The following is an 18,635-nucleotide window of genomic DNA, read 5'->3' on the forward strand; positions in this document are numbered from 1 at the left end:
AAAGACAACAACAAGTAATTTACAATACGAGAGAAACCAAACTGTTTTGTGCATAAATCTTAGTGAATAACCTAAACAAAAAAACACCTACCTTTCACACACAAGTTTCTTGTGCCAAACTCTCTCATTTCAAATTTGTACTTCTATCTCCAGATCTTATCTACTTCAAATTAATGCTGTACCATATCAAAATTTTCACCACAAATTTCCTTCTAGGTTGACATACTGATGGATGCGGCATCCCACGCGGAGGTGGATCCGCTGAAGGGCGTATCCGAAAACATAATTCTGGGGCAGTTGGCCAGATTGGGGACCGGCGCATTCGATCTAATGCTGGATGCCGAAAAATGCAAACATGGCATGGAAATACCAATGAATCTTCCGGGACTGATGGGCCCCATGGGTAAGAATTTGTTATTAATTATATAAATAATTTTGAATTGTATATAATTTAATGAAATTTTGAAATTTTTATCGTATAAAATTTCAAATTGTAATTGCAGTTTTAATGTACACTATACAGTGGTGATGATCTTTGTATAGTGATAATGCAGAAAAATTCTATCCCATTGAACAATGGGCTAGAATCTTTCTGCATTTTCTTCAAAATAAAGTACCCAGAGAACTTTAGTCATTTATCTTTGGTGCTGTCTTAACAACAGTTCCTTTGACGTTCATTCTGAATCTTGTTTTTATATTTTGAGAACAACACTAATGTATTTCAAAACATTTTATAGTGCAATTATAATAGTTCCTAGTACAAATACATCAAGTTTACACATAACGAATGACTTCGTAGAACGTTAGCATAAGTATTTGTTCCATATTACAGGTGGTCCTGGAGTATTTTTTGGAAGTGCAGCCACACCCGTCAGCGGCATGTCACCTCAGATGACTCCCTGGAATCAGGGATCCACTCCCGCTTACGCCAGTGCCTGGTCTCCAGGACTGGGAAGCGGCATGACTCCGGGCGCTGCTGGATTCTCTCCTTCCGCAGCCAGCGACGCCAGTGGCTACAGTCCGGGGTACAGTCCCGCCTGGTCTCCGCAGCCGGGTTCACCTTCTTCCCCGGCTTCACCCTACATTCCTTCTCCGGCGGGACCTCTCTCTCCCAGTTATTCACCTTCGTCACCAGCCTACGCACCGACTTCTCCTTCAATCACTCCACAGAGTCCCAGTTACTCACCAACTTCGCCGTCTTACTCGCCTACAAGTCCCAGCTATTCTCCCACTTCTCCAAACTACAGTCCTACTAGTCCAAGTTACAGTCCGACCAGTCCCAGCTATTCTCCCACCAGCCCGAGCTACAGTCCAACTAGTCCCAGCTACTCTCCTACCAGTCCCAGCTACAGTCCGACTAGCCCAAGTTACTCGCCCACGAGCCCAAGCTACAGTCCGACTAGTCCCAGTTATTCGCCTACCAGTCCCAGCTACAGTCCAACAAGTCCAAGCTACAGCCCCACCAGCCCCAGCTATTCGCCTACCAGTCCCAGTTACTCTCCCAGCTCTCCTAACTATACTCCGGCCTCGCCTTCTTATTCTCCTACCAGCCCCAGTTTACTCGCCGACAAGCCCCAGTTACTCTCCCACTTCGCCATCGTACAGCCCCACCAGTCCCAGCTACTCGCCGAGTTCTCCCAGTTTACTCGCCCCAGAGTCCAAGTTACAGCCCCGGAGCCCAAGTTACTCGCCCACCAGCCCCAAGTACTCTCCCACTTCTCCGTCGTACAGCCCCACCAGCCCCAGTTATTCTCCCGGATCGCCGCAGTACACACCTTCGTCTCCGAAGTACAGTCCGGCTTCGCCCACTTACTCGCCAACTTCGCCGTCGTACTCGCCCAGCAGTCCAAAGTACTCTCCCACCAGCCCCAAGTATTCACCTACCAGTCCCACTTACACGCCTTCGTCGCCACAGTACAGTCCTTCCAGTCCGCAGTACAGCCCCTCTTCTCCCAAGTACTCTCCCACCTCCCCCACTTACTCCCCCACGTCGCCAAAGTACAGCCCCACCAGTCCGACTTATTCTCCTACCAGCCCCAAAGGGTCGAGTTATTCGCCCACCAGTCCTGGATATTCTCCTTCGTCGCCTACTTATAGTCCAACCAGTCCCAATATGGACGACGACAGCGACAATGAATAATGGGAACATGTGTAGTCGATCGAAACGATCGTTTTTCGTTGTAAAATTTACATTTTATCGGAATAAATTTTTAAATTTTAATTTTTCTTTATCGTCTTTTTTCTTGCCCTGTAAGATTTCGTTCGTCTCGCACGAAACTATCGCTCGCGACTAAAAACGCTTCGATCTAAGGCTGCGACTATGCAGACGCGAGCGAGCGAGAAGAGGCGAGACGCGATAAATATCAAAACCAGTCAGATATGTGCAATAACCAGAAATTCGCTCTCGCCAACGTTATTTCTCGCTTGTGCATGGTTTTCCTTTGCGAAAACTAAATCGCTCGCTCTAAATTCGCATCTGCATAATCGCGCCTCAAATGTCGCGTGTCGCTAGATCGAAGCGCCGCGTCGCGGAGAATCAGAATGAATTTTTACCACCACGTGCGCAAAACAGACCAATCGGTTGGAGCCATTATTTGACGTATATAACATCGCACGTGACGACTCGTGTATTTTAAAATAACGCGATGGCGTGTTCGACGTCTCCTTTGTTGTAAATGAAGTGTTTACGAGTATTCTTCGAGCAATTAAGTTATTGTTTTAAAGGCAATGAAAATTTAATAGGCAATCGGTCTGCTTCAAATGTATCTTAAAACAAGGCGGTTCCAAAATATGGGGATAAACAGGCGATCCCGAAACAATACTACAATTAACGTACTGTACAACCGGAAATACACAATAAAGTTATATGCTGTATAAAATTACAGAACAGTACGACAGACTGGCTAGTCAAAGAAGATACTCGAAGCGTCCCCCATTACGGATTCAAGCATTTTTTCAAGTGTTCCATCTCGTATCAGAACAGCGTTACGGACAGCATTCACACAATTCTGGAACAATGCGTGAACTTTGCCTTATGTCCGGAAATGTGTAGTTAGCGAACAGTGTTTATAGGAGCATCACCATCCGAAGTTTGTCCCCATATTTTGGAACAATTCTTTTTATATTACAGAGCAAATAAAATCGAAATTACAGATCGTTTTCTCGGGAATTTTACGCATGCTCTCGCGGTTACTTTCGAATGTGGTCGTTGCCAGACAACCCCATCCCCGACGATTTCAGTTTGGCCGTTGATGTCTGAGTACGTGTTTGCTAAATTTCTAATTTGTTCACTTTTTCTGCATTATCTTTGAAAAATCCAAAACGCTAAATTTGGAAGCCAAACCAAAAGATCTTTCCAAATTGCTCGACGAGATCCAATTGATACCTGTGAACGTGTTTCCTGGATTCCACCAATGCCCGAGTGGATAACACTACTGGTAGTTAGTCATTGGGTTCGCGCCTGGCCACGTGGAGTTAGGTTAGAGTTCCAAAAAACGATTTGGCTCGAATATTGGAGCTTAGTGCATCAATTAGAACCAAATTTAAACCATTGCACGGCAAATAAAGAGTGTATTTGGAGCAACTTTCCTGATATTTGTTTGGAGACGATATTTTACCCGGAAGTGCTTAGTGTTTCATCGTTTTTGATTGCTGGAAGAAGGATGTTGGAATAGGGTCCAGGTATTCTCGATTTTTACCATTCAGAGGAGCAAACCGTGTACTTTTTTTTTAACTCTTTCTACCCTGTGGGCACTAAGAGGGCCTCTTTTAGTAGGCCCATTATGGGTTCGGCCAGGCCCACAATGGGGCGACCGGGTGGTGAAGGACGGGGCCCGACATATCCGAACGGACCACCCCCCGAAAAATTCCTGGGGATTTTTCGACCCGTTCGGGTTCGAACCCGGGTCCCCCAGAGCGGTAGGCTGCCACCTTGACCGCTCGGCCGTGCAAACCGTGTACCGTTACATATTGCAAGGATAAAGAAAATTGACCAATTCCTCTGAAGCCAATATTACATTCAACAATTATTGTGAAGTAGCCATCTTGATTTTATCAATTATCTTTGATAAAACTTGGCTTCAAAGGACTGTATCGAGTCATTTTGTACGTCAGAGCTGAGATATTTTTGCATTTCAATTACTCAGTAATTAGTGTTGCTCCAGTTTTTTTTTCGAAAATCTTAAGTTCCAAAAAATTTTCTTCATTTGTACTTGGGTAACCTAAACCTTAACTCTCGATAACCAAGAAATGCTAATCCCTGTTATCCCGGATAAAGAACCGCATCTGTAATAGAGAAAAACAGGATGATTCTAACTCCTCCTGTTTCTTTTCTGCAGTTACAATGCCAACCAGGACAGTTCTGTCGTCGTAGAGAAGGTTATCACGTCGTTGTTTTCTTTGGTTTCCAAATGCCACAATTGCATCACAGGAGATTGAGCAGACAGTTCAAAATACTGAGAGATTAGTCAAATAAAGTAATGACCTCCTGAAGGTTCTTCGAAGCCACGCGATAACAAAAACACTGAAAAAGTAATGAGATTCGGCTTTCATCACACAAGTGAACTAAAGAATTTAAACAATTGTCGAAAAAAGATCCACTCTTCAAAAACGTGTTCGAGAGGAGTCACTGCTTCCCTTCACCTATTTCACTGGGAAAGAGTACACCAGAAAATTCATGTTTGTGCGATCGCTATTTACGAGAATATTGCTATGAATTCGATCGGAGCGATACTATTCTCGCCCGATCTATCGCTCTGGGGAATCCTGGATTGAATCCAAAGACTTAATTTTCAAAAATTCACCAACTACAAGTGTGTTGTGAGCGGATGCAAAACCCACACAAATTTTCTGGTCACAAATCGGGTCGTTTCTACGGATCGCCTCACGCAAACTAGACAAAGCGCTCAAATAGTATTCATTGTTGAGAATTTTGCCAGTCGGAAGGAATTCTTGATGCACGACACCACGAAAATGGAAGAATGACTGACTTTGACGCGATCTTACGAATGCCATTCACTCGATTGTCGAGCAGTTTCGGTGTCAAAGGCGTGGATCCACGTTTCAACATCTGCAATAATGCGTTTTAAGAACGATTCGCCCGGAAAACATTGTTATTTTTGAAAAAATATTTCGACCATGCGCCGCAAGTCCAAAAGATCTTTCCAAATTGCTCGACGAGATCCAATTGATACTGGAACGTGTTTCCTTCCTCGAACACCTTGTACCACTCGAAAACTCTCGTTTTTGATAGCCGGCGCTAGAGTTCATACTCTCTTATCTCCCTACAGATAATGAAAAAAAATTTCTTCTGAATTACACCGTCAGTCCACATTCAACCGGCGCCGTGTAATATAAATAAAAATAAATAATAATAATAATACGCCTAAAAATTTTGTATAAAATTTGCCGCACCGGGCCAATTAATGCCCAGTTTGCCCGTAAAGTAGCGCCGGCTCCGACTGTCGTTGCCGAAGGATTTTTGCGACGTTTCCGTTTGTTGCATTAGAGAGGTTGATGCGCAAGTACAAACGTTAAACTTGTACGGCAAGCAGAAGTACACGTTTGACGTTTTAAGTCCAAGTAAGAGACCTTGTGGCACTCGTTCATACAGCATCACGTGACTCAGTGAACGTCGCGCATTGACTCACAGGAAATTTGTTGAAAAAATGGCGGATACATTTAACATCGAGGGTTACCAGCAAGGTAAATAAACAAATTAAACTGTTTAAAAGTATTTATAGGATGTTTAATAACACTAAATAATTATCTTTAATTCTTCTACCGTACGATCGGACACCTCATACTTTTGTCCAGGGAAGTAGTGGCTTATGTAAATTCGGAAAATTTTTAGAAAATTTACAAACGTATTTACGCCGTTGATAATAGAAGATGCCGTGGAAGAACAAACCTACCTTAAGATAAGCTATTATGAAGACAAATATATGTAAATTCTATAGGCACTTCGCATCACTCGCTAAAAAATTGAATAATTAAATAATTTCTGAATTAAAATCGTCCGTTTCTTTACAATATTATTCGTAAATGCTTAAATAATATCATTATTTTAATAAAATACGTCATAATTCTAACCCCAAACACAAAAATGAAGAAATTTAAACCGAACTTATACTTGCCATGCTAGACGCAGCAAACGCCATTATCGACCGTATAGATTTGCCAGATGACGGCACTCGTTTGTCCGCCGTTCACGTTTTAGGCTAAATACGTGCGTCTCAACCTCTCTAATAATTCCGTTGCGAAAACAAAATTTAATACAATTTCTTTACCGAACAACGCTCAATTTTGAAAAATCGCCGGCAAAAAAAAAATTCACTCTCAAAACGAGCGTTTATTTGCAAACGAAAACAGACGACGACGTATTGATCGCTGCCAGATGTCGATGGAAGTCGAAGAAAACGACGAAGGCGCCCTCTTGCGCGCGCGCAATTTAAACGAACCGTTCACGAAACTTTTGTCAGTAGTACGACAGTTACAGAAATTTTTGAAATACGTCATTTTCACTTCGTGAAACACCCTCTATCGATTAAAATAGGAAACAACAAGTAAATATTTAAAAAATTAATTAAACAATTAGGTCGATTTATATTTATGCAACATCTAAAAATAGTCATTTGTTTTATTATTTGTGTAATAAATTTTTAAATTATTAATATTACATAATTTGGCCCGTAAACCGTATTTTGGGAATAGTTGCTCAAAATACAATTGACGGGCCGTTGGGGCCAAATTTCCCAGGATTCCTTTTCGTTCCCTCTTTAAATCTCGTTTTTACTTGCGTAATTGCAACATGGCGAAGGATTGGCAACGACAGAACGCATTTTAACCAATGAAATAACCTCTTGCAAAAAATTACGATCTTCAGAAGTCCTTCGATATAAACAACGGAAGAATGTCCGACAAAATAAATACCTTTACCTTTTAAAATTTAATTTATTTAATCTATAAATGAAAAACAGACGAATGGAGGCCTGGATTTCGGGTTCTCTCGACAACGGACGGGCGATACCACGTCCCCTAACGCCTATCGACTGGGAATATTAATGGCAGAAGACCAATCTACACAGCCAACGAGAGTCGGATAGATTTTATAGGCAAACTCCGGCGTACAGACATCCCGACGTTCTCGAATACTTACCTCATTTCCTTCCTCCATACCCGAATTTTCTCCTCGCTCTATCCTCGCCATTGCATTGTGTACGGGAAAATCTGGGAGGATGGACCCGACGTCTCCAGGAAGAGGGTTTCTCCGCACACGCTCCGGCAACGTGGGGGGGCGGAAGAAGAACAAAAACGACCTTCGACCCCGTGGAAAATCTCACCTTTTCTCACGGCGCCGGGGAGGGACCGCCGGTTCCCGTAATTAGGGGGTGAAGTTGGCCGGATTCGGATCCAAACGAGAGGCAGGATTTGGCGCCGCTTCCGGAGGAAGTCGAGGAAAATAATTTAAAAAAAAAGAAAAACGGTCCGTTTTTCTGATCGTACGTCATCCCGGAATCGTCCCTCCCTCTGGTGTTTTGTAGAGAAGCCTCCCGACGGCATAAAGGACGGCGCCAAACACAAAGAAGAGGGGGGAGACGACGGTTGATGCGCACCCCCCAGCGAGGAGTAGACGACGTTTCCGCTCGGAGAGGAACGAACGAGACGGACGTCGATCGGTCGATCGGAGGGCGAATCGTCTCGTTCGCCACGCGGCCGCCGTCACGTATTCTTCGTCCCGACGCGCGCCGGGACGCGCCGAAGCGGCGCGGCCGGCGACCGGGCCGCGGCGCCCGAAAGACCCGACCCGGGTACCGGCACGCGGTGCTCGAAAGACCCGACCCGGGTACCAGCACGCGCTCCGGGGCGGGAGGGTGGCCGAAAGGATCCACGGCGCGAGCCAGGTGCGCGCTTCCGCGGCCGGGGAGGAAAGGAGCGGCACGGCGGGGACGGCGCGTTGCGGCGCCGGGGTAATCGAATCGGTCGACACCTATCTGTCGGTGGTCACGTAGGTGCGAAAGTAGGTTAGCGCCCGATGTCGGTCGGAACGGGAAGCGGACGAGCCGACTGGAGGAGGGGAGGAGAGGGGAAAGCCGGCCGGCGAACGAGGGGAAGAGAGGAGGGAGAGAGCGGGAGGTTCCACCCCACCCGCCGCCGTCCCGCGGGTCGGTGGCCGGGGCGGGGAGCGCCAGGGGCCCGTGGGGCGGCCGGAGCCGGAAGAGCGGGGCGGGCGACCCGTTCCGCCCGCTGCATTGTGGGAGACGGCGGCGCTTCCCGCCTCGGGTAGAAGCGAGATCGCGTCCCGCGCCTCCGGCTGGGGTCGTCTCGGACGTCGTCCGGCGGCCATTGTCTGGGGCCGGGCGTCCGCCGACATGAGACTCTTCGCCGTTCCTCTTCTTCTGTCCGCCTGCGCCTGCTGCTCGGCCGTCCGCTGGCTGTAAGTACTTTCGTCTAGCGCGCTTCTCGCTCCCTCCTCCTTTCGCGCCGGCCGCCGGCCCCCCGGGCGGAGGAGGGCCCCTGCCAATGGCTCTTCGCCGCACTCCTCCCGGCGGAAACGGCCGGCAGGGAAGGTGGCCCCCTGACCCCGCCTCTCTCGCAGGTCCCTGGCCGACGCCTCTTTCTCGTGGAACGACACTCGACGCTGCGTCCAGGCCAAGAACCGACGACGTCTGCACGCGTCGCAGGTCAAATTCTGCAAGAGGCAGCTGGACTCCATGCCCTTCGCCGCCATGGCCGCCTACCGCGTGGCGCGAGAGTGCCACCAGGTCTTCTCCTCCGACAGATGGAACTGCTCTTCGGTTTCTCTGGCTCCGGATTTGACCCCCGACCTCACCTCGGGTAAGTAAACTCCTCCCTTTACTCCTCGCGCCCTTAGCACTCGACAAAGGTCGGTCGATCCTAGTTCTACCGGTCGAAGGTAGGAATGCACCAGATCCGGACCCGATTCCGGTTCGGCTCTTATGGTAAGATTCGGGGGAGGCAATAAAAAAAGACCCGAAGAAGCTCTCGCTGGAGGTATCTACTTCCGGACGGATGACGTTTTTATTCTGCTAAGGAATGGACGTTTAGAAAGAAAATGGAGTAGTGTCGGGAGAAAAAGAAAATGCCGGTTCCTGTTCCTCCGGTAAGGGCCGCGGGGATGGGTCCGAGATGATTAAAGGGACGGAGCCGACGGGGCGGATCCCATGTTCGGGGAATGCGGGTTTTTCGTCCGGGGCGTTACCGAAAACGGCCGTTTTCCGACGGCTTACCTAGTTAAATGACGATTTGTCAGGGGGTGGAAGAGAGGAGGAGGTAGACCCCCGACGATTAATTGACGTTTACTACCACCGGACGCCATTGGTCGTCGGTGGTGACGGAATGATTCGATTTCCGGAGTTCTTCTTCCGGTAGAAAATCCTCCTCCACCCCCGGAGAGGGAATCATCCGTCTCGTATAATGTGCGTGTAGAAAATTAGTTTTTTGGAGAGGGATATGACGCTTTCCCGAAGAAAATCCCTTGCCAGTGCCCCCATTACCATAAGGTCGGAGGGACGGGAAGTGTAATAGGGACCGGGACGACCCCCGTTCTTCTTCCCGTTGGAAGTATTAGAAAACGTCTACACGGGACGAATGGATGCTGCCGTAACCTTTAATATAATTAAGTTACTCCGAAGGTTACGCTTACTTTCCCTTGGCACCGTTTGAAATTTTGTTGCAGAGTAACTGGCACTTTAATTGTTTGTCCTCACCTACTGTTGTTGTCCCAAGTCTACCCACGCCTTTACTACGGCGTAGTAAATTTTAGGGCACAAACCCGTTCCCTCCGTAAAATTTTTTCGAAGCCAACGATTAAGGTCGGGAGAGGACCACTCCCTCTCTCGTGTTTAAACCCCTCACCGGGAATTACGGGAACGAGCCACATCGCGCAGGTCCTGTAAGTTCGGGGAGCCTCCCCTATTTGTTTATAGAATAGGGTTGGTCTGCCCGGTCCGAATTTTGGAGTCGGAGGCCCGTTTAAGAACGAGGTAGTTCGTGACGAAATGCCCCAAGGATTTATTTTTATTTTTGAAGGCGTTCGCATGGCTCCGCAAGGTGGGCAGCAAAGCAAAAGTAGTAGATTCGGGTGAGTCTGGTGACACGGACCGGCAATTTAGAAAAGTAGAGGGCGTTAGAAAAGGAAATCCGAAGGTAACGATCCCCGCACCACCCTCCTAAGTCTGTAATTAGTCGGCCTAAACCGCCGTTTTCAGGGTGCCAATTGGAAAATGGCGGATCGGTCGGGCTGTTCTGAGATTTTCGATTAACGTGGAGGCGAAAGGGGGATCCTCTTCCGTCTGAGACTCCTCTTTTTGGCAATTTCGTCTCCTCCTCCCAAGCCACCGTGGCAGGTAACAAGGAATTTACGGATCGCGCGCGGATCATCCGAAGAAGGGGACCACCACCACCGGGAATTTACCTACTTCGAATACTTTCAGGTACTCGGGAGCAGGCCTTCGTCTACGCCCTGGCCTCAGCCGGTTTGGTCCACTCTCTGGCCAGGGCCTGCAGCGCCGGCGCCCTGAGCGGCTGCGGCTGCGGACCGCTGCCCCGGGAGCCCCCCTCCGGGGATTTCCGCTGGGGCGGATGCGGGGACGACCTCCGGTACGGATTGCAGTTGGCCCAGCAGTTCGTCGAGGCGCCCCTCCGCGGTAAAGCCGCGGCCCGCGGGCCCGGCGCCGCAGTCGACCGCCACAACGGACGGACCGGACGAAGGGTGAGTTGTTTTCTTTCCATTCTTTCCGCCAGGGGGAAAACGGCGCGGGAGATTCCGCCGACTCCTTCGAGATCGATAATCTCGGAAGAGAAGTGATCATTACGACAGAATGGTTTTCGTTTCCCACGTTGTAATTATTTCCCCGTTTTTGGCAGGTGGTGGCCACCAGTCTGAAGACGCAATGCAAGTGCCACGGGGTGTCGGGAGCCTGCAACGTCAAGACTTGTTGGAAGGCTCTGGCACCCCTCCAGTACGTGGCTCAGCGCCTGAAACTCAAGTACAAAGCGGCAGTGGAAGTGAGCGTGCGACAGATGGGATCCAAGAAGAGACTGAAACCGGTTAGCGCCAGAATTGCCACCTTCGGCAAGGACGATCTGATTTATCTGACTAAATCTCCCGATTATTGTCTCCCGGATGCCAAGACCGGATCGGCGGGCACTCGTGAAAGGTAACAATTTCTTCGCCTCTAATTTCAAAAGTCGTTTCTGACGTTTCCATTGGATAAACTTTAAATACATCCGCCCCATCGGCCGATGGTTCTCGTGCCCACTTTCCGCGCCACAAAGCATGCAGAAGGCACCATTTGCATTGTGATAACCTCATTAAAACACGAGATAACTTCACTGCTTGATGGATTCTGAGGCCGTGCCAATTTCTTCTTTTCTTTCTTCCATTACTTCCAACTGAAAAAATAAGGGGGGGTTCTACTTTTGAACGTGTGGGGGTCCAACTTAGAAAAGGGGACGTTAGAGCAACGTGGCATCATCAATTATTGTACGTCAGAAACGGTTAACAAAGCGCATAATCCATTAATTTTATTCTACTACAACCTGTTGGCAATGAGAAACGAACTCTTACCCGTTTAGAGGGGAAGTGATGACGCCATAAAGTCACGTTTCCACAATTTCGTGGATGGCAAGAATGAAAATCCACACACGTTTAACACACGAGAAAACACAACTGACGATTACACGGCTCGATAACAGGACTGTGAAGTATTTATGCTATTCTGGGGCGAAACAAGCCTGAGTGGGGTTCTATTTAGGGTAGGGGTCCAACTGGATTGTTTTATTAAATTGTTCCCGTTTTGGATATTGTGGAATATTGTTTCCAACTGTCTACGTGCGGAAGTAAGTGTAGTCGGATCTCGGTCAAAGTAACACTTTGGAATGTTAGACACTTGTACGGTATTGTACGTGTCGTTATTATATTACACTATTATTACGCACCAATGGCGAATTATATATTCATCGTCCACTTAAACGGGACTGAAATTGTTAAATTTTTAATAAACGACTTACGTTTATAATGTACTGACGTCACAGAAACTGTAACGTGTGTAGAGGAGTGAAGTATTAACGACCGACGTTTATCCGGTTCGCTGTTTGTTGTTAAAGTCCTTGGGAAACGAAGAGTATAGTTCTTTTTAGATAAATTAGGGTGAATTATGTCCTTCTCAACTAATTTTATTCCCTTTCTTGATAGTATTTACGCTTTTAATAATCTCTCCTCGTGGACTTTTAACCTTTTAAAACACACCCCGTTTTATATTTTTGGTTTAAACACTAGATCAGTACATATACACATCTTTCGTCCTTGTTCTTTCTTTTATGTTGCTCAATTCAAATTTCATCCGCTTCTAATTAAGACTGAAGCTTGGAGTAGTATCTCGGTCTGATGACAATGCATTTTGTTGGTGTTTTAGGGGGTGAACCCACTCCCAACATCCACCAAAATTCGATAAACGTAATCAAATGTAACATATAAACGTGTGTAAATGCATGTGTGATGAATATGGCGAGAGTGGGCTACCCCACATCCTCTAATCCTTAAGATGCCAATCATCCAATAAAAACTAATATTACAGATCTCCAAATTTTCCCACTAACAGGGGCCCCAAGCAATTGTATAAGGGCTTTATCCTATGGAAACCCCGGGACATGGATAACGCGCCATTAGAATTAAGTGTTCACTTAATTAAACCTACTTTAGACCTATAGGAAACAAAGGTTTGTTCGTATAAGGCAATCGACACGTGGGAGAACTGCCGAGGAGGGATGAATCTCGGGTGGACTTTTATGCGAAACTGGCTCATTTAGGTGTTACAAACGTAAAGAAAACTCGGAAAGTTCACGTAGCCAGCCCATTGGTTAGGTGGGAACCAACGACCAACCACTCGGCCCATAGAAAACAAAGAATAGAAGTATAAGAAGTATTCTTCTTAGGTTCGCGTGGCGATGACGCACCACCTTGTTGAGGTAACGTTATACGAGTGAAGTCGAGTGCGGAAACCATCCTCTTTTCTTCTTCCGGTTGTTTCCACGTCTCGAGAAATCCGATAGCAACGAGCCACCTCGGGTTTCTCCTCCATCGAAAGCAACGAAGCCAAACAAATCCCGTGCTTGTTATACAAGTAAGCGTTTATAGCCGGGGTACACACGTACCGGTTTACCTGTTCAGGTATACCTGACAGGTAAACGTGTTAACGGTTGTCCATTTTAGAGAATTTTGTATTAAGGTGTGTCGTAGAGGTCGTCTGGGCGACGAACCTCGCCGACCTTGACCACCAAATTTACATATTGAAGCATTTAAAAGCCACGTGGTCCTTAAAGGTTCGTAAGAATTTGAAAAGTTTTTAATTACGACAATTATTTAATTACCCGGAGTAGTACGTAATACATTACTGTAGATAATAGAGTGGAAATAACCGATTTATCTCCTCGAGGAAATTCCTCACCCCCATTAAAGCCGGTGAGCGAAGAGGTGGGGAGAGCAGAGAAATCGAACTTTCTTGTTCTCTCTGCTCCCCTCTTCCTCGAGCTTAGCCGCCTCACGTGCGAAGGTTACACGTGTTTGTTCTTGTCTATTGTCTCGCCGCTTTGCTCACCCCTCGTGTTTGTTTCTTAAGCCGAGTACACACGTAGCTGAACGTGTAGATGAAAAACAATATTCATTCCTGGCTCATATTGCGCATTACAAAACTTCTCTAATTTTAGGTCAAAGGTCAAATATAATGGGGGGTTGCTCTTTATCTGGCATGATATTTTTTCTTACTCTCACGTGATCAGAGTATTGTTTTTTAAGAAGAGAAGCATTGTTAGAGTTTTCTATCTTAAATAATAGTTAAAAAATGGCTATTTTGTCACCAGTGGCGTAGCGAACATAACTGGCGCCCGACACTTTATTGGCGCCCCACTCCCCCCTCCAGAAACACATATAGTTTGTCTTGGAGACCATTTGGGCGCCCCTCTGCGAGTGGCGCCCGGTGCATGATACGCCCCCTTGCACCCCCCTCGCTACGCCACCGTTTGTCACGAGTTAGGGTCGGTTTTTCTTTGTTAGTATGAGAAATCTACCTCCCCGGAGGACCCTATTTAGGTGCTACAAACGTGAGGAATACCCGGAAAACTCGACGAATGCTCAGTAGTTCCGTCCACTCGGGCATTTAGTATAGGGGCTTTAGGCCGCGACTCTACTAGCCGTAAAAGGGCCGTAAAACCCCTCACCGTAAAAGCTTTTAATCACGTGACCATGATATTTTACGCCTGAGCAGGTCGTAAAAGCTTTTACGGTGAGGGGTTTTACGGCCCTTTTACGGCTAGTGGAGTCGCGGCCTTAGAATAATGACGTAAATTTCACCAAAAACGACGCCGTTACGTCACCAGGAGATTCCCTAAAATCTCTAATTATAAAGAGAATTTAGGGAAATCTTTCGGTGACGTCATCTTTAATTAATTCGAGTGTGGACGAGTGTCGTGTCTGTTTATTTCGTTCCTTCAAAGTAGGTCGTCGCGTACAAAGCGATTTACGCCAAAAATATTCGTGTAAAATCTAATTGCGTAATTGGACTGGCGCTCTTTATATATATAAATATATATATATATATGTAAGAGGCCTCTTAACCAATTAAACAATTAGATTTTCACTCGAAGACCCACGTCTGACTGCAAATAAAAATATTATTTAATTTTTTTCACGGTAACTTAATTGGCTAAGAAGGATCAAAGTGCAATTAAAAACGAGTCAGAAGGCGTAAAAAGTATACCGGATCTGGCTTTAAAAAAATAATATTTTCCAAAATATTTTGAATTATTCCCCGAAAACAAAATGGGAAATCGCGCAGAAAGTCAAAGACAATTCCAAACACCAAAACAATAAAAATAAACAGAGGTTTCTTTTCCGATTTTCGGGCCTCAGACTGAGGCCCCTCACTAAAATAAGGGGCCTTACGTTACCTGTATTGTAAACATTTTGGGGCCCCCACTAGTAACTTCTTCCCGAGGCCCTCTTGCTCATGAGCTTTAATTAATTCAGTCGAAATTTCCTCATAACTTACGTCATGACCAATTGAAATCTATGGAAATTTCAAATTCACCCAATCAATGGCCGTTTAATCGATCCGGAAATCGTTTATCCGTAAGATAGGGAATTTTTCGTTTAACCGGAACATTTCTAGTCTCCAATTGCGTAAGCGGCAACACGCGTAGGTAGCGTCACGTGTCACGAACTCCGTCGCCGATACCACGCCGTAGTTCCGACGCCATTTTGTTTTAAGTCACGTGGCGCAGATCGAGTGTAATTCCCGATAAAGCGATTCAAATTACGTTATTATTGTGAAAAATGGCGATTGACAGAAATTCCATACCCGTGACGACAAACGGAATAAACAACCGACGGAGTAAACAATATAATATTTTGAAAAAAATCTTCAATCGAAGCTCCTGCAATACCCGTTTTAAACTCCAAGTAACGTAACGTTAAAACGGGGGAAACGTTAAGTAGAAACTAACCTTCGCGAATTAAATAGTAAGTAGGTTAATAATAGGAAAAAATAAGTTTTTAACGTCATCCAGCCAAGATGCATTTGACCTTTTCAATTTATTCGGTCGTTTCGTATTGTTTCGAAACGAGTTCTTCCCCCCGCCATCTTCTCGTGTCGTTAACTTTTAAATACGCCAGTAGTCTCACGCGTTGATAGTCACACGATTACGTAAAACACTACGAGTAATGACGTGGGGATTTCGTTTTGTGTTGCGGCGCGAGGGGGCGCCTTGCGAAGTTTTCTGCAATTTACCCGTGTGAAATGGTATTTTTATTTTCTTTTGTTTTTCAGGACGTGCAACGCAAGTTCTTCGGGGACGGATGGATGCGATTCTATGTGTTGTGGGCGAGGATACAGAACGACAGTGGAGAAGAGGGTGGTCCAGTGTCGTTGCAAGTACCACTGGTGTTGCTACGTGGAGTGCCAGAGGTGCGAGACGGAGGTGAAGCTGCACCTATGTCGATGACCTTCGCTTCGTTTAGTCTCGCGCTTTATTTATAGGGGTGGGAGGTCCGAGAGCCGAACCACTTATTTTATTTATTGGAGGGACGACGAGGGCTCGGACCGGCTCGCGTTTATATATATATATATATATGTTGTTTTTAGGAAGTCGTCGCGCGCGCGGTGGGGACAACCGGAGCCACCTCCTCCGATATATTTCGAAGGTTCCGGACGTTCCGCGCCGCCGGATGCTCCTGATGGAAGCGAATTGCCATTTACTCGGGAATTAAGTAGGACGCGGCAATTTATTACGTAATTACGCGCCGGACGACGCCGCGCTAATTGGCACTAAAGACCGCGGACGGCATTCCGATAAGTAAATAAATAAAATGTCTTCCTTCCCCCTCTCGGAACGTCGGCCGGTTCTCGTTCCGACTGAGACTTCCGGTCGGGACCGGAAGTTTCCTTTCGGCCGGCGATCGCGCCGAATTTTCATTTCGTTTATAATAAACGAGACTTTTTTCCATACTTGGATTCGTTTTGTTTTATTTTTCCTATCGTTCCGGTGTCGTGACGTCACCTATCGGTTGCCCCATCGCACGGGAATTCCGCGCGTGCCGGGCGGTTTTTTACGTCATTAATTTCGGGTAATTTCGTCCGATTTGGCATAATTATTCGAAGGAGGAGTTTCAAATTTCATATTTCGACGATCCAAATTCGAATGTAACGCGCGACACCAGAAAGACTCGCCGCGCCATCTCTTGACGGCGAAACAAATTAATTTCGTAAAATATCACACTAGCCGGGTTATCTCGCTGTAATAGGTTGGGCCAGCAACTTTTAACGAATCAATTAAGTCCCTTCATTGATAATTCGGTTAAAGTCGGTTCCTAAACAGTGTTTGAATTGAGGAAAATGGTAAGTGTTGCCCATAGCTTGGTGAGTAATTATAATGGGAAAGGCGCATGAAATTCTATTCGTTACACTTTAAATCGTTTATACTCGATTAGTAACTTATTTTATTTGGCGTCATTGATATTAATGCTCTAATTAGACGGGTTGTACAGCCCATTAAAGCGCTTCTCCAGAATCTATTTTGTTCAATATCTCAGGATGGGGTAAAGATAAGAAACGAAATTTTGCACGATAACTTGCATATAAGGGACATTAATACTATTAAATTTTATTGATTAAAGTTCGAGGGGATGGGGGTTAGAGGTAAAGTCACGTGTCATACTCTCCCACGGCTGCCACTGTGTTTTATGGTGGCGCTAGTGAAATGTAAACAATATGGCTACAAATCGAGGATAACCAACGAGCTAGAATATACTACATAGAGTGGCTGTAGTAACGCCGCGTTTAATACACGTCCACCATTTTCTTTTTAGTCACGGGGGCATCTGTGTTTGTAAAGACAATGAGGTAGAATATTCTAACTAATGTAAACGCATGCAAAGGAAAAGAAGAGTTTTAACCCTTAACTGAGATGGTGCGAGCCAAAATGACTCATCTTAGTTTATTTTAATTTTGAAAGGAAATAAGACATTTCTTTCTTTAAAAATATAAAAAGTTATAAGTAAAGGTTTCTTCCAATAGTGAGACTAGTAATATTTATCACGTCCTTCTTAATTATCCGCAAATAAGAGAGACCGAGATTAAAACAGTTCACTTTATTTCGCCTATTTAACAAGGCATTTCGGATTGGTAATCCTCCAATCCTCTTCAGACTCATTGTATAATGCTGCTGTCTACAACATAACGAACAAAAGGTTAGTTCGTCTTAATATACTTTTGTTACCCAGAATGATGGATATAGTGCACAATTTGTACACATCCTAATGGTGCAGTTTCTAACTATTAGTATCTTCATATACTGGCATGTTTTCATTGTCTATTTTTGACGGGAAAATGCAACGCTTCTCTCCATTTCCCACAATTATTAGCTCATTATTACCTCATAGAAGAATTTTAACTTCCACAATGTGGTTCGTAACACGACAAAGGTTATCCTTGTAAATATTTTCACAAGTCCAAACTAAGGTTTTCACAAACAAACTATAACTACGTGGCGTGTTTTTTTAAAAGTAAGTACCGTTTTAAAATAGAACCGCTGCAGTGCTCGTATAATAAAAACACGAGAACACTACTTATATTCTGCAAAAGAAAAAATCTGTTCGAAAAAATCAACAACGTATTGAATATGGTACGAATCAGACTGACACGAGTACACTATAAATAAACAACCATATAGCCGAGAATAAAGCCTTTCAAGACCTGACTCATACTTAGATTATAAAAACATTGTTACATTAGTTATATGTACCACACTTACCACTTTAAACTCTGATCTTACCTTCTTTATAATATAATTGAATAAAATCTAGAAAAATAGCTAAATTTCAGATGAAACAATGTAGATTTAGACGAGAAAATAGATTATAAAGTGACAATCCTGCCCAACACGCGGTACAGAATTCGATATTTTGACTTAAAACAAAATGGCGGTCGATAGTACCCGTCGTTGCCACCGAGAGCGCTGGATCTAAGTACAATGGCTAGATATACATAAGACTATCAATACTAGTAATAAAAACAAAATTTAAGGCGAGATTGTTTACAAATAAAGCAAATTAATTAAAA

The 18,635-nt window shown here is 45.3% G+C and overlaps 2 protein-coding genes across 2 annotated transcripts in view; both read left to right on the forward strand.

Annotated features, from left to right (window-relative positions):
- LOC136971686 (DNA-directed RNA polymerase II subunit RPB1-like) overlaps positions 1–2,221 on the forward strand; it is a 39,939-nt gene extending 37,718 nt beyond the window's left edge. The window contains 3 exon segments of the mRNA XM_067266161.1: positions 217–403; positions 833–1,557; positions 1,559–2,221. Coding sequence (XP_067122262.1) covers positions 217–403; positions 833–1,557; positions 1,559–2,140 — 1,494 coding nt within the window. The 3' untranslated portion in view covers positions 2,141–2,221.
- A 6,012-nt stretch (positions 2,222–8,233) lies between these two features.
- On the forward strand, positions 8,234–16,523 carry LOC136971687 (protein Wnt-11b-like). The gene is made up of 5 exons (XM_067266162.1): positions 8,234–8,434; positions 8,597–8,835; positions 10,455–10,732; positions 10,888–11,180; positions 15,846–16,523. Exons 1-5 carry the CDS (start codon positions 8,370–8,372, stop codon positions 16,018–16,020), a joined length of 1,050 nt encoding a protein of 349 aa, XP_067122263.1. The 5' UTR covers positions 8,234–8,369; the 3' UTR covers positions 16,021–16,523.
- Positions 16,524–18,635: the final 2,112 nt, after the last annotated feature.

The sequence above is a fragment of the Centruroides vittatus genome, unplaced genomic scaffold (genome assembly GCF_030686945.1).
Source record: "Centruroides vittatus isolate TY-2023 unplaced genomic scaffold, ASM3068694v2 contig_2682, whole genome shotgun sequence".
NCBI classification, from domain to species: domain Eukaryota; kingdom Metazoa; phylum Arthropoda; class Arachnida; order Scorpiones; family Buthidae; genus Centruroides; species Centruroides vittatus.